This window comes from Panthera leo, chromosome C1 (assembly GCF_018350215.1).
Source record: "Panthera leo isolate Ple1 chromosome C1, P.leo_Ple1_pat1.1, whole genome shotgun sequence".
In the NCBI taxonomy this organism is placed as follows: Eukaryota; Metazoa; Chordata; class Mammalia; order Carnivora; family Felidae; genus Panthera; species Panthera leo.
This window is the reverse complement of record NC_056686.1, coordinates 148,674,761-148,691,401: the sequence shown is the minus strand read 5'-3', so window position 1 is coordinate 148,691,401 and position 16,641 is coordinate 148,674,761. Positions and strand designations below refer to the sequence as shown.

General features: G+C 37.1%; 1 protein-coding gene across 1 annotated transcript in view; it reads left to right on the top strand.

The window, feature by feature from the left end:
* The window catches only part of PLA2R1 (phospholipase A2 receptor 1), a 125,115-nt gene that overhangs the window by 46,514 nt on the left and 61,960 nt on the right, over window positions 1–16,641 (top strand). Inside the window, exons 6-10 of the mRNA XM_042948930.1 lie at window positions 369–512; window positions 2,783–2,977; window positions 4,146–4,303; window positions 8,559–8,657; window positions 13,309–13,421. Of these exons, the coding sequence (XP_042804864.1) occupies window positions 369–512; window positions 2,783–2,977; window positions 4,146–4,303; window positions 8,559–8,657; window positions 13,309–13,421 (709 nt within the window). The remainder of the gene's footprint in view (window positions 1–368; window positions 513–2,782; window positions 2,978–4,145; window positions 4,304–8,558; window positions 8,658–13,308; window positions 13,422–16,641) is intronic.

The following is a 16,641-nucleotide window of genomic DNA, read 5'->3' as shown; positions in this document are numbered from 1 at the left end:
TGGAGGTCAAGAAGGTAAGCTGTTTCTCCAAGGTTGCAGGAGGGTTGGTTTAGAGCCAAGACTCTAGTCAGCTGCTTTAAAAAATAGCAACAAACTGCAAATATTTCTTTAAAACAAAATCAGCTATTGCTATCTTTGAAAAATCATTTCATTGTCATGTCTGGACTTCAACTGCAAAATCATAGATATAATATAGCATCTTCTAGGATTTGTCACACATGCCAGAGAAGGGCTATCTCCTTGATGCTAAAACACCACACTTAACATATGTCAAATATATCATACTTGAATAAATAAAATGACATCAATATATTTTAAACTAACCACTTTTGCCTCTAACATTAAACACACATACACTGTATTTTCAGAAATAAGTTTTGAGCCATTTGTTGAGTATCATTGTGGAACATTGAATTCATTGATGCCAAATGCCTGGCAGAGTCGGGATTGTGGGTCTACCTTGCCTTATATATGTAAAAAGTATCTAAACCACAGTGATCAAGAAGTGACTGGTAAGTGATTTTACTTTAAGTTGGCTTTATGAGTTGCTTACTTGTCATCTCAATGTATTCAAATTCATTTACATTTTTGCTAGTAATTCACAATTTAAGCAGCTAGGGCTGGGTTTTATAGTTACATGAATAAAAATATGTAAGCAGATAATATCTGTTATTCCAAAGGCACCACGAATTTAACAAATGCATTTAGGTTTTCACTAAAAACCAAAGCAAAGGACCTAAGCATAGAAGACAATTTCTGCTGCTTTTTCTTTAATTTCTTCTAATTTCTTTAATTGAGTTGTTTTGCGTTAGAAAAACAAGATATGCTTCCTTTTCTAGTCTAGTTTTGAGTTTTAATGATGGTTACCTTAGAAATTAAATATAAATTAGAACACAGTTTTATAAAATTCTTTACTTCATTGATCTCCTACCATACTCTGAGTCTCTTATAACCATCCTCCTCAAAATAACATACAAACTTTTATGTGCAACTAAGACTTAAATACTACCTAATTACAATCTAATACCTAAAGCCCAATTATTTGTTTTTAAGGTCTCCTGGCTCTTTTTAGTTTCTGTGGGAGTTAATGTCTTAACTCAGAAAGTAGACATAAAAACATAACCATATTTAGAAGAATCATGACCAGCATAATTAGGAACTCCAGATTTAAAATAAAAAGAATTATCATTTTTATTTATTTATAAATTTTTTTAATGTTTATTTATTTTTGCAGAGAGAGGGAGAGAGAGACAGAGCATGAGTGGGGGAGGGGCAGAGAGAGAGGGAGACACAGAATCTGAAACAGGCTTCAGGCTCTGAGTTGGAAGCACAGAACCCGATGCGGGGCTCAAACTCACTGACAGCGAGATCGTGACCTGAGCCGATGTCGGACGCTCAACCAACTGAGCCACCCAGGTGCCCCTAGAATTATCATTTTAAAATATTATTCCTTACAATCAGACGTTAACTTTCATTTTCCTTTAAGTGGCTAACCCTAAGTGAATGGTGGAATCAGGGTGTGTGTGTGGGGGGGGGGGGGGAAGCATTGTGCCATTTTTTTATGTAGAGTTTTCACTATGTCAAGAACATGCTGAAATTGCTATTGCTATTTATGTCCTTCCCTTCCATCTCTTCCTCTCTTACTCGTTTCTTTCTTATGCCCTCCTGCCATCCTTCTTTTCTTCTCTTTTATTTACTCTAAGGTTCTACTAATTGAAGCCCAAAGACCACAAATGAGGGTAATTAAGCTAAATTAGTTTGGATTCTTTGCCGTTGCTTCAGGTTTAACAAATTCTTTCAGTGACCTAGTCCAGTGTCTTCAAACTGTTTCTGGGATCTGAAGGTTCTTTGCTTGGCTCCACCCTGCTTCAATCAGAGAAATTTCTATTTTATCTTTTTATCTTACCCATAGAGCAAAGTTTATGGTTTTAATTTCAAAAGGGGTTCTATGACCCCTTGGTTGAAAACCACTGGGGTAGATGATATCTAAATATTTAGATATCATTTGCGCTCAGCATCCCAGAGCAATTTTAAAACAATGTCTCATTTCCCAAATAGCAGTGGAGCTATATCTAACTAAATTAGTGCTTAAGGGAGGCACTCAGTTGTAGTTAATAAAATAAAGTAAAAATGCTAATTACCAGGTTGGGGACAAACTTCTGGAAAGGGAGAGCCAAAAGTTCGTATGCATACCACTGCCTTCCCTATTAGTGCCAAAGCATCCTGGAACTGTTCTGTAAGTCTAACCCAGGGTCCATATGAACCCAGAAGGACAACACAGACACTCAGACATACCCTAAAGGTGAAAGCTATTTGTCAACTCTGCTTTGGAGGAAGTAACCAGAATTTCAGGCTTTTTTTCAGCTGAGGATAAATATCTACATATTGTACATAAAATCTTCGGAATACCATTTATATTGTGTGTCATAATACTCATTTTTGGTGTAAAAAATTTTTCTAAATGCAGAACTCTGACTGCTAAATTTTACATCTAGCCCTGACGGTTCACTTTGGCTTATGACCTTCACCAAGTCTCCTTACCTCTTTGTACCTTAGCTCATCTGTAAAATAAAGCACTGAGATCCATTCAATCTAGATCTAGATCCTATAGTGAATCCTTCTCAACTCTGAAGATGTAGATGATTTATATGTTATTGTTTCATATGCCTCTATTTTTCAAATTTTTAAAATAATCATATATTGATGGCAATTTCTATTAAGGCTAACAAGTAACATGTTAAAAATTGTGGAAAATGACATTGTTTTTCATTGTTTTAAAAAGAAAAAGATGCTTGGAAATATTACACTACCTACTGTGAGCCTGGCTGGAATCCCCATAATCGTAACTGCTATAAACTTCAGAAAGAAAAAAAGACCTGGAAGGAAGCTTTGCATTCTTGCCAGTGTGACAACAGCACATTAATAAACATTGCTTCATTAGCACAGGTGGAGTTTCTTATAACCCTCCTTGGAGATGGTAAGTGCCACATGTCTTTGAACTAAGAGGTATGAAATATAATACAGTCACTATCTCTATTAGTGGAGTTGAAAAGAAGTTAAGCTATGTAAAAGTGATGATTTATGGTATATATATCTGAAGTTCCAAAAACACTAAAAAAAAACAACATGAAACTTAAACCTGTAATTTAGCTTTATGGCCACTAGATAGCAGTCATGTGCTATGGTCATGTGATCTAAGTAGTAATGGAATTCCTTAGATAAATAATTGGATTTTAATAACTGTAGCCAGTGAAAGGTTTGGTGGTTTTCAAGCTGTGTGCCATGGTTCAGGAATTCTGAGCTCCTGGGCCTGCACCCACCTTCCGTGCATCAGAGCAGGCCTCCCCCTGTGTCTTGTATTTGACATGGAATTCTTCTAAAAAACATTGAAATCACTGAGTTAGAGTAAATTTTTTTTTAATGAAAAAAAAAAATCTACAGAGTCTACACTGGTGACCTTTTGGAAGTTAGGTTTTAGTTTCGAGTAAAAACAAAAATCCTCTCTGTCACTTTTTCTCACCTTCTGCATTTGAGATTAAAAGAATCCTGTGGCTGCCTCTGTCTCAATAGGGGCACTTGAACGTTTCTCTCAGCCTCCTAGGGTCTTTTCACCTTACCTGGGCTGTCAAACTTTATTTACTTTTCTGGCAACCCCATTGCTCCCATTTTAATACTTCTAAGAGTTTCTGCTCCTCTTTTTCCCATGGCAAAAAAAAAAAAAAAAAAAAAAAAGAGAGAGAGAGAGAGAAGTCAAGAAAAAATATATTGTAAAGATTTTTCTTTTAAAGGTCCTTTTCCTAATCCAATTGACCTTCCTATTTTTCCTTTATCTAGGCAAAAGCAAAACCATACTGATCAAATATACTTTTCAGACAGTAGCAGGAACTAATTAGAGTCCCAGCAATCTGACTTGCTCTTAAGCTTTGTCCTTGCATTGGCTTTAGCTCATACTCTGCCCCACTTACAAGGTCTGAGTCAAGCAGATGGGATAGTATAGGGGGAACAGGTTTCAGTAGATATTTTATACTGAGACTTAAAAGGTTTTATCACATGAAAAAATAAAGAAGAAATCATTTATAACAGGCCTGGTGCATTATCTCCTTTGCATTAATAGGATTCCTGTAGTTTACATTTCTCTCTTACAGAAAATGCATCAGAAACATGGATTGGTTTGAGCAGCAATAAAATTCCAGTTTCCTTTGAATGGTCCAATGGCTCTTCAGTCACCTTTACTAATTGGCACGCACTTGAGCCCCAAATTCTTCCAAATAGAAGCCAACTATGTGTCTCAGCAGAGCAATCTGTAAGTTGATTTGTTTGTTTAGTGCTCACTTTGCTGGATTTGTATTGAGGGCCACCTGCATCAGGGACGTGGGCTGTGGCAGAGACCAAGGCACAGTCCCTACTCCTCCTGGGGCTTCTACGCTAGGCAGTAAACATGCACACACAGGAGAAACATGGTAATTATAGTTGCGATCATAGCTTTGAGGAGATAGGTGATGTGATGGTGAACAACCTGGGTTGGGGCTGCTACTTCATACAGAACGGTCAGGGGAAGCTCTCCAAAGAGGTGATGTTTAAGCTAGAACTTAAAAAAAAAAACAAACCTCTGGAGGAGCAGAGGAAGAACATTCCAGCCAGGGGACAGCTACTAGTGTAAAAGCTCAAAGGCCGGCCAAGGCTTGCCATGTTTAATAATCAAAAAGGAGACCAGTGTGGCTTGAGGGGATCCTAGGAGAGGGGGCAGGAAGAATGCAAAAATGTGAAGCTTATAGTCCTGGTATAGAATGACAAAAGGACTTCAAGGAGATGAAGGGCATTGTTTGATTTACATTTTATTTTATTTTATTGTGGCTCAAACACACAAACCATGACCTGAGCCAAAGTCAGAAGCTCAACCAACTGAGCCACCCAGGTGTCCCTTGATTTACATTTTAAAAAATAACTGTGACTGCTACATAGAGAGCAGCTTAGAGAAAGACAGAAAATGGAAGCAGAGAAACCAGTTTGGGGGCTACTTCAGTGTTGAATTGGGGTAGTGAATATAGAGACAAGGAGAGAAATTCAAAGATCCCTTGGAGAATAGGAATTGTTGCTAGTAGATGTGGGGTGAGAGAGGAATAGGTTTTTGGCTTGAGCAACCACCATGTTTGTGGATGATGGTGCCATTGACCACCGTGGTGAAGATGTAAGGGGAAGATCTGAGGTGTCAGGAAATTACTCTAGAGACTGATGATTTTTAAGCTCCATTATCCTATTAACATAAAAGGATTTCTACAATGTGTGTAACCTCATTGAAAACTGTGAATCAATGGAAAATCTTGCTCTTTTCCTCACAAGAATGTAATGGTCCTGGTGGCCTTAACATCACACTTATTTCTATGCCCTAATCTCTCATTTATCTAAAACATCTGATTTAATCCGAAGTCATTTGAAGGGTTTATTATATGTTTAAAGTAGACTTAATCTCTTTGATCAGATAGTTACTAAACTCACTGGCTGAGTTTTAAGTCATTAGGATTTGGTAGGCATTCTCACTCTTTCTTACCACCAGGAGGACACCATGTCAAGTGCAGTTAATTAAATGTTACTTAAGTAGCTGGACAAAGTAATGGCACCAACCAAACATAGAAAATTTCTAAGCACCTACTTTGATGGCATATTTCATTGTTTCCCCTTTTAGGTTGTTATAGATATGCTCAGTTACAATTAAAATGCCAAGGTAGTTCTCAAGTCACATTTGAAAAGGGACAAACAATGACCTCTCTAAATGTTTATCTTGCGTCTAACTCTGCTGAAAGCCATCACTGTTTATTCTACAATATTTGACGCTTTATTGGTTCATTGGTTTTGAGATAATTAAGATGACCTTCATTTCCTACTGACATTCTCCTTTTACATTTGACAGACATTGGTTATTTCACTTAGCAAGTTCACAGAACAGGAGCCAACATTTGAACATAAATTATTTTTAAGAGAGTAAGAACAGGTATTAATACTATAGGATGTGTCAGGACAATGCTGCTGTAAGTGTGATACTTTGGGTCCTCCTTTCTGGCAGCTTAGTGGCTCCTTAAATAGTAAATGCATAAAAAGTAACATTCATTCCCATGAAGTAGAACTCAACATGAATATGATTATTGTAATTAACAAGTTACCTAAGCATGGTTGATGCCTAATTTGAATGTGAGAGCCTAGGAAACTTTCTCCATTCATCCATCCATCCAATTGTTATTAAGCAAATACAGTAGGCCTAACAGTATCCTTTAACTGGATGGCTTGCTAGAAGACTCCATGATGGTGGGCTATAGGGCTGCTCTGTAAGATGAAGGTGTCAGCCTCCTACCCAGTATGTATATTCCCCTAAAAACCTGCATGTCTGAGATACCACCTAAAATTTGAATTGTGTGGTTTTAGCCTAAAGGTCTGATTTGTGTTAACAAATCCTTTGGGAGGATAAAATTTTAATCTGTTAGCAGTTATTGTATTTCATTATTAATGTAGGTTGTTAGAGCAGCTATCTGCAGAACTAGAAGACGTGAAAGTATCCACCTGTCATATAAAGAAGAAATGGGGTGGGGCTTTGGAAACTTAGTGATAAAGAAGGACATTATGGCTTGAGCACAAAGTTCATCTATGATAATGTTATCTAGGGTGATTCATGGTAGCTTCCAGGCATTTCCCCAGCATTAGGTTTATATATGTAAGTAGCAAACATTCCACTTAATATTTAGAAGTGGTTGAAGAAAGGAAGCAGCAGTCTCACTTGGTCACGAGGATAGTTTCCAAAGTGTGGTCCCCAGACCAGCAGCATCAATCAATTGAAACCTTGTTAGAAATGCAAATTCTTGTGTCCTACCTGACCTGTGAAATGAGACACACTGATCATGAGTCCCCATCATCTGCACTTTAGTAATCCTTTCAAATAATTCTGGTGCACAGTAAAGATTGAGAATCCCTGGGGCGCCTGGGTGGCGCAGTCGGTTAAGCGTCTGACTTTAGCCAGGTCACAATCTCGCGGTCCGTGAGTTCGAGCCCCGCGTCAGGCTCTGGGCCGATGGCTCGGAGCCTGGAGCCTGTTTCCGATTCTGTGTCTCCCTCTCTCTCTGCCCCTCCCCCGTTCATGCTCTGTCTCTCTCTGTCCCAAAAATAAATTAAAAACGTTGAAAAAAAAAAATTAAAAAAAAAAAAAAAGATTGAGAATCCCTGCTCTAACCCATCTTTTTAAAAGAAAAATTGAGAGCAGCTTAATGTAAATCTAGGCTGAGCCTGGTATTAAATCCTAGTTTCCAGTTTTACTGACTATAAAACTTTGCGCAAAGTATTAAACCTTACCTTTAAAATAGGAATGATAATGCCTACCTCACAGAAATGTTGAAATTATACATGAAAATCACACAATATTAAGCCTGGCACACTATCAAGAAACATTAATGGCCCCTCCCCTCCTATCCACCACTCTGGGATTTCGCATCTTGTAATTGCTCACATGCTGGAGAGAGCAGGGCCTCCCACTCTCATGTAGAGAGAGTATCAACTCTTCTAATGATAACACAAGGTCCTGACTCATTACCCCATACTGAAACACTTATTATTAATCATATTTTTTATTTAAATAACTGAAACAATCCAGTGAAGAAATGGGTAGAAGACATGAATAGACACTTCTCTAAAGAAGACATCCAGATGTCCAACAGACACATGAAAAGATGCTCAACATTACTCCTTGTCAGGGAAATACAAATCAAAACCACATTGAGATACCACCTCATGCCAGTCAGAGTGACTAAAATGAACAAATCAGGAGACTATAGATGCTGGCAAGGATGTGGAGAAACGGGAACCCTCTTGCACTGTTGGTAGGAGTGCAAACTGGTGCAGCCGCTCTGGAAAACAGTGTGGAGGTTCCTCAAAAAATTAAAAATAGATCTACCCTATGACCCAGCAATAGCACTGCTAGGAATTTACCCAAGGGATACAGAAGTGCTGATGCATAGGGGCACATGTACCCCAATGTTTATAGCAGCACTTTCAACAATAGCCAAATTATGGAAAGAGCCTAAATGTCCATCAACCGATGAATGGATAAAGAAGATGTGGTTTATATATACAATGGAATAGTACTTGGCAATGAGAAAGAATGAAATCTGACCATTTACAGCAACATGGATGGAACTGGAGGATATTATGCTAAATGAAATAAGTCAGGCAGAGAAAGACAGATACCATATGTTTTCACTCTTATGTGGATCCTGAGAAACTTAACAGAAGACCATGGGGGGGTGGAAGGGGGAAGAAAAAAGTTACAGAGAGGGAGGGAGGCAAACCATAAGAGACTCCTAAATATTGAGAACAAACTGAGGGTTGATGGGGGGTGGGGGAGAGGGGAAAGTGGGTGATGGGCATTGAGCAGAGCACCTGTTGGGATGAGCACTGGGTGTTGTATGGAAACAAATTTGACAATAAATTATATTTTTAAAAAAAGAAAATAACTGATGTTGCCTATCAGCATCAATAATGAAGTTAATTCATCCATCTTGTAACATGTTTCCCCTTAGGAGGGGCACTGGAAAGTTAAAAATTGTGAAGAAACACTTTTTTACGTTTGTAAGAAAGCAGGTCATGTCCTTTCTGACACTGAATCAGGCTGTCAAAAGGTAAGTGCTGTTAACATTACATTTAGGTGTATTGAATGCATAACTAGAATAATTTATGCAACAGCAATTTAAACAATGTCTCCCTCTCATACCTACTTTTGCTCCCTCCTCCCTTTCTTTCCCCTCCCTCCCTATCACTTTTCTTTCTTTCCTTCCCTCCCTTTTTTTTTTTTTTTTTTTTGACTGTGGGCTACTTTTAACAAACCAAGCAGTTATCAGCTGGGAGCATATGAAGGGTTTACAGCCCTGCAAAGATTGTTGTCTTGCCATCCTCTTCAACCTAAACTACTTTTCTTTTGAAATAAAAAATATAAAGGTCCTGTTATCCCATCTGTACAAACAATGACTGTCATGTGATGCCCCATCTCACAGGTGGTTTTCATAGTCTCCCAGTGAGGACTGTCAGAGTGAAAAAAAAATGCATTCCTTTGATGGAGAGTGAACTTCTTCACTTAGACTCCTGACTTCCTTTTCACTCATCTTAAACTTAAATATTTGAATAGAATACAATAATGGTGAGAAGTGCATGTTTGCAATATATTTATTAGTTGGGAAAGAGATAATAAAAATACTTTAATATTTTAACTAATAAATTATTTTTGGTACTTAACATAATTATTCTCAGTACTTAAAGTAATAAAAAATACATAACACTTCAGGTTTAAAATTAAAAGGTAGAAGGTTATGTTTTAAATTTCTTCAAATATATTCAGTATCCTTGAGTAAAGTTCTCAACACATTCATTCCCTGCCTCTCTCTCTCTCTCTCTCTCTCTCTCTCTCTCACACACACACTAAACAATTAAATTTAAATATTGGATATTTGTATGCATCTCAAAAATTTCCCAAACCTGGATTTTTATGCAATTCTTAAATATTTTCTCTTCTAATCCAGGTATTTATGTTTCGATGAGGCAATGACCCATCTTTCCAAGAAACTGCATTTTATTCAGTAATCAGTGTAAACATATGAATTACTCTTCCTACTTTAGGTCAACAATACCTATGCCATAGCTGACATACTACCAAACATTTTATCTAATGATTACAGTTCCTGAAGTTAGAGCTGATCACTGATCTATAGCTGATCAGAAATATTGAAAAAAAATATTTGTCTTATTGTGGTTTTCAAAGCAACTCAACATGTTGTATTTGTGTTGAAAAGGAAATTAACTCCTTACACAGCAAAAACAGAACTGATCTTCTATTCAAACTTTTGTACACAGCTTCCCTTTTCTGGCCAGCATTACTAGTATTTAAGGTTCAGAGTAAAACTGGAGGTCAGATCCCATTCTCTAACTTTATGGTGAAACTCTCATTAAGTTCTTTATGAATCAATCTGTGAATGTGGTTTCAAAAGTTTCCTTTCCTTTAGCCCACTGCTTCACTGCACTTCTCTAAACAGTCTGTATGTGTAAAATCAACTTATAAAATATTTCTCACACCATGCACAAAAATAAATTTAAAATGGATTAATGAGCTACATATGAGACCTGAAATCATAAAAATAGTAGAAGAGAACAAAAGCAGTAATTTCTCTGACATCAGCAGTCGAAACATTTTTCTAGATATGTCTGTTAAGGCAAGGGAAACAAAATTAGAAATAAACTATTAAGACTACATCAAAATAAAAATCTTTTCCACAGTGAAAAAAAAAATCAAAAAAACAAAAAAGCAACCTACTGAGTGGGAAAAGATATTTGGAAATGGTACATCCAATAAGGAGTTAATATCCAAGATATATAAAGAATGTATACAAGTAAACACCAAAAAAACACACACAAAAACAAACAAACAAACAAAAAGGCCTCCAAATAATCTGATTAAAAATGGGCAGAGGACCTGAATAGACATTTTTTTTCCAAAAAAGACATACAGATGGCCAACAGATACATGAAAAGATGTGTAGCATCACTCATCATCAGGGAAGTGCATATCAAAACCACAATGAGGTATCACCTTCACCTGTCAGAATGGCTAATATCAATAACACAAGAAATAACCAGTGTTCGTGAGGATGTGGGAAAAATAAGGAGCCCTCATGAACCCATGCACTCTTAGTGGGAATGTAAATTGGTACAGCCACTGTGGAAGACAGTATGGGGGTTCCTCAAAAATTAAAAATAGGAACACCACATGATCCAGTAATTCCAATACTGGATATTTACCCAAAGAAAGCAAAAATGCTAATTTGAAAGGATATGTTTCTATGTTTATTGCAACATTATTTACAATAGCCAAGATATGGAAGCAACCTAAGTGTCTATCAATAGATGAATGGATAAGGAAGATGTGTTGTACACACACACACACACACACACACACACACACACATTACACAACCATAAAAAAGGATGAGATCGTGCCATTTACAATAACATGAATGGACCTAGAGGGTATGATGCTAAGTGAAATAAGCCTGAGAAAGACAAATACCATATGATTTCACTTATATGTAGAATCTAAAAGAGTAAATTAATAAACAAAAAGCAGAATCAGACCTATAAACACAGAGAACAAACTGATGGTTGTCTAGCAGAGGGGGTGGGGAATGGGCAAAATGAGTGATGGCTGTAGCCTTCAGTTATGGAATGAATAAGTCACAGGAGTAAAAAGCACTACACAAGGGAGAAAATTTTCTTGATACTTTCAAAGCAAAAAAAAAAAAAAAAAAACCACCCCCTGCTCTGAGTCATTTTTTGGGGATTGTATAATATGAGCAATTGTTTCAGTACTGTCATCATCATCATTTCATTTAAAATGAAATGGCACCTCATGTACAAAAGATATTCACAGATACAATCAATTATTCTTCCCACTTTCATTGTGTGGACAAAGGCGTGTAGTAAGGAGCCTTTGTTTTTCTGGTTATTACTATGCCACATCCCCCACCCCCTTTCCTAGAGTCTGTTCAGTTCTCAGATTTTTGGTTTTACTAAGCAGCCTGTGATCTGAAAACTACTAATGAAGAAGGAATACTTTGTTAGAAAGGTCAAATTGTCAGCCTTCCTCCGCCTGTCCTTCCAAATACAAAAGCAGTCTAACCTCCCACCCCATCTGGAGTGATCCGGGGGTTCTGGCTGGAGCTGTCAATTACTCACACAGATGAGGTTATGGGGAAGAAGATCAGGGAGTGAGTTCAGAGCACATTGTGGCTGGCTGGATGTGGAACTCCTGTGATCCACACCTCATTTAATAATATGTTTTGAAAAAAATAACTGAGTTCTAAAATAAGGTTTTCTTTAATTTACTGCAAGACAGAGACCTTTTCTAAGAAATATAGCAGAAGTCATTTTATATCTGATCAAAATCTGGCAAGTATTGGCATGACACAGACACAGAATAAAGTGTATTTTAAAACTGGCAAATACATAAAAATAGATAGATATAAGTGATGTGATTTTATAATATTGAAAGAAAAGAGACTAAAATAACTCAGTGAAAATATAGAAGACTAATGAATACATGTCTCCTGTACTGTATGATTTTAAAGAACAGAGATACCCTTCAATGCTCTCAGGGCGGAGGTATGGAACTACACATTTATCATTTTTGTCTAAGTGCCAAGGCTTGCTTTCTTTCTGTCTCAAAGGCTAGCCAGTTGGTTTAGGAATAATTTTTACAAATATATATATTTGTTTGTATATATATGCATATATTTATATATGTTTGTATTATTTATATTTAAAATATATATACAACATATTGTATATATACATATAAATATATTATATATACATAAATATACATATATGTATATATTTATGTGTATGCATATATATGTGTATATATATACATATATAAATACATACATATATGTTTATGTGTGTGTATATAATATATAAATGTATATGTAATATATATATTTATATAATATACATTTATATATTGTATACATTTATTTAGCCAGTCTCTATTTGGAAACATTATGATCTACCCAAGACCATCCCGGATTACACCAGAATTGGGTTCCAGACCAGCTTGTCCACTAGCTTGTGACTTCTTCTAGGTCTCTAACCTCAGTGAATCTCAGTGGGATAACATGAAATAAGCAGTATGAAACAAAGTTGAAAAGATGTATACACTATTATCTAGATACATATGTCCTCTTTGCTCATATTGAGTTCCTGGCTCTATTTAAGGCCTCTGCCTGCATTGTCTCCCTTTGATTCTCAGAACAACTCCATGGACACTATTATTATCTTCATTTTACAAAGGAGAAAATTAAGACATGTAGAGATTATATAAAGTTGCACACTAGTAGAGCCAGGATTCAAACCCATGCCTTCTGCCTTCAAACCCAACAGTCTTGGTTTCTACTATCCTGTAGGAAGCATTTGTATGAAACTCTGTAAGTCTGAACAGAGAGAGAGAAAGAGATCTTGAGTGAGTGCTCCTTTATTTCATTTTAGATTTTAAGATTTCCAGTTAATTAAAACTTTCAGGTTTTAATAATTAAATAAATATAGAAGTGGCTGTAGCTAATGGCATTACCAGGTAGAATACAAAGATTTCAAGACAAAAACTCAAGTTTTGAGTTTTGAGTGGGTCAGAGAAGGAAGTTATGTACAAGTAGTAAATAAGAATACACAAAAACACTATTTTGCTGTTTAAATCATTTATGTATTTAATTTTCTATTTCCTTTTCGAAGGGATGGGAGAGACATGGTAGATTCTGTTACAAAATTGATACTGTCCTTCGAAGCTTTGACCATGCCTCCAGTGGTTATTACTGTCCTCCTGCACTTGTAACCATTACAAACAGGTAAGATAGAAATTTTCTATCAGAGACATGACTGTACTTTTTTGACAGGAGGGCTCCTGGGATGATAAAATCTAGCCATAATCAGTAACTTGTCAAAATCTAAACTGTACAGTAGAATATTAAATTATTTAAACTATTGATTGAGATGAATTTAAATCACACAATGTTATTCCTAAATCAATTTTTGAGTAACCGAGTAAAATTTAAGATGACTTTTACCTTCCATAAAGATGTATTAATTATTTAGTTTTGAATATATATTCAGTCAGATTTTATCTAAATGCATATAATGGAAAAGAAATATGTTATTTAAAAACTATGTTTTTAATGTAATGTGTGTGAGTTATGTGAGGTTATTTTGAAGAACAAAAGTAAGTATAGCTAAACTGTGGAGTATTTTCAAATGCTTCCCCATTGCTTCTTAGCTCTATATTTGTTTAGATATAGACTTCTCTGTTCACAGGTGTCTTCTCCATAGTAACAGAGAAACTGCCCTTTTGACACTCCACAGAATTTGCAATATGCTATAGATTTGTAATAGGGAATAAAAGTACCAACAGCAGAAGTGACCTCAGTGTCACTATCAATGCCAGGAGAACAATGAGGGCTGGGAAAATGACTCCTCCAAACTGAAGACAGAAACAAGGTAGAACCTTCTGTGGTTGCTTGGAAAACTATACCTGCAGAGCTAGTCACTTGCTTTTTTACTGAGGCTATTGCCTTTAAAAATATACACCGAAGACCAGAAACAAGACAATTGATACTATAGTCTTACCTAGAGACTCTTACCCATAGGTCTAACCTGTAGGAGGAATTATGTGCTTTCTCTGCTCTCCCCACAGAGGAAGTCAACATGCAAAGCCACCGGTATTTCCCGTTTCCTCTTATTTTCTTTCCCAGTCTTTCCTCCAAACCATGCACAGAATGCGTGTGCATGCACATGCCGACACACACACCCACACACACACACACGCGCGCGCGCGCACACACACACACACACACACACACACACAATGACTGGATTGACAGCAGTTTCAAAATAAATTGCCTGGCAAAACATTCTGTGCTCAGGAGTCTCTTCCTTCAGCAGTAGTACCACCCTTGATGTATCCCAGTGTTGTTTTTAGTTCTACCTTCCTCCTCCCCAGAATAGCTGGCAGGCAGAAAGAAGCCTTTATCCTCAACTTGCTCACCCACCCAAAAGATTTCAAAAGCACCTTGGGGTAGAGGTCCTCCAGTAAGTGAGCCAACACTGGACTTTATTCAGGAGCCTGATCAGTGAAGCCATCTATGCTCTTTTGTTAATTATAACATAATTATGTTTTTCACTAAAGAAAATTGTCTAATTGTTTCACCTGTTTCTTATGTCTTATTCTTTCTTTCCTTTTTTTTGTGTGTGTAATATTCATTGAATACCTGTCACATACCTGGCACTGTGCTAATTACTTTTCAAATACTATCTAGACAATGCAAAAAAAGCAATAGTCAAGCATTTATTAGAAAATTATTTATTAAATATCTATATTGTGAGAGGCACCATATTAAACACTGGCATGCTGTACAAAAGAAATAAAAGGCATGTTATTATTGTCCTGGTGCCACTTGCAGGCCAGCAGCTAAAGAGGTAGAATATAGAAACATAGTGAAGAAGATGGAAGAACACACTAAATGGATAAATTCAAATGACATTACAGATAACCTATAATGCCATAGTGACTCAAGTAGGGCAGAAATCTGTTAACGTTCAAATGCTTCCTTTCCTTTCCTTTCCTTTCCTTTCCTTTCCTTTCCTTTCCTTTCCTTTCCTTTCCTTCCCTTCCCTTCCCTTCCCTTTTTTTTTTTTTTTTTTTTGAGAGAGAGAGCGCGTGAAAGCAGGGGAGAGGGGCAGAGGGAGAGAAAGAGAATCTTAAATCTTAAGCAGGCTCCATACTCAGTGCACGGAGCCCAAGGCAGGGCTCCATCCCATAACCCTAAGATCATGACCTGAGCCAAAATCAAGAGTGGGATGCTCAACCAACTGAGCCAGCCAGGGGCCCCCAGATACTTCATTTTCTAAGAATCCTGGAGATCTCATACAAATAAAGTGTCCGGAAAAAAAATCTACTTGGTTTCATTTCCCCCAAAACTGGATACAAGAAGATGTTATAAATAATTTGTTTCTTTGATAAACTATATTCAGTAGTCAATATTAATTGACTACTGTATGGTCTAACTCCACAACAGAACTATAGGATAAATAAGTTTGTTTTCATTCTATCCACAACCTTGTAGGCCCACTCAGGTGACTTTGTGCCAGAATGCTACTCAATGAACAGTCAAGATCCTGCATTGCTACCATTAGCCCCAGTGAGGCATCTCTCCTAGACAGTTACCACACATGTACACGGCCCTGCAAACATGTCTATATCCAAAGCAGTGACTCCAACACAGGACATGCAAGTTGAGGAAAGGAAGGGGCCCATGCTCTTAACTGTTATTCATTCAGATTCCATCAGGTAAGAAACAAAGCCTCACACTATACCCTACTCTTTGAGTGACAATGCACCACAAAATTTTTCAACAGCATCTTTTGTCTGAGAAGGTTGGGCAGCAGATGGAAAGTCTCCTCAAATCCAGAAGTGTCCACGAGCAGCCTGGATAATCATTTTCTTCCATTACTGATTTCCTGTTTGAGTTAAGACACTCCTGTCACTCACCAGTGCCCAACCTTGTAGTTGCTAATTGATTTTCCACTCTTCTGCACAATTGAGCCACAGATTCGATGGGCACAATTAGAACCACCTGCTACAAATTACTTATTTCTTTTGTTATCAGGCAACTGCTCCTGGTATTGGACTTTTTAACACTTTGTGGAATAGAGAGGGAAAGAAAAATAGACCCTTATTTCTGAATAACAGAATGTTATTTTCTTCCTGTTACAAAATATTTTCAGGCCTGGACACTTTACTTCCAGATAGGGCATGACTATAAATCTTGAGTTCCAGAGTTACCATGGATAATTGTCTAAATGCATGTGTATCTAAATTTTAAATCAATCAGCCATGGAATATTTAGTACAAAATAATCCAGGGGTGCCTGGGTGGCTCAGTTGGTTAAGTGTCCAACTTCGGCTCAGGTCATGATCTCGCAGTTTGTGGGTTCAAGCCCTGCATCAGGCCCTGTGCTGACAGCTCAGAGCCTGGAGCCTGCTTCAGATTCTGTGTTTCCCTCTCTTTCTGCC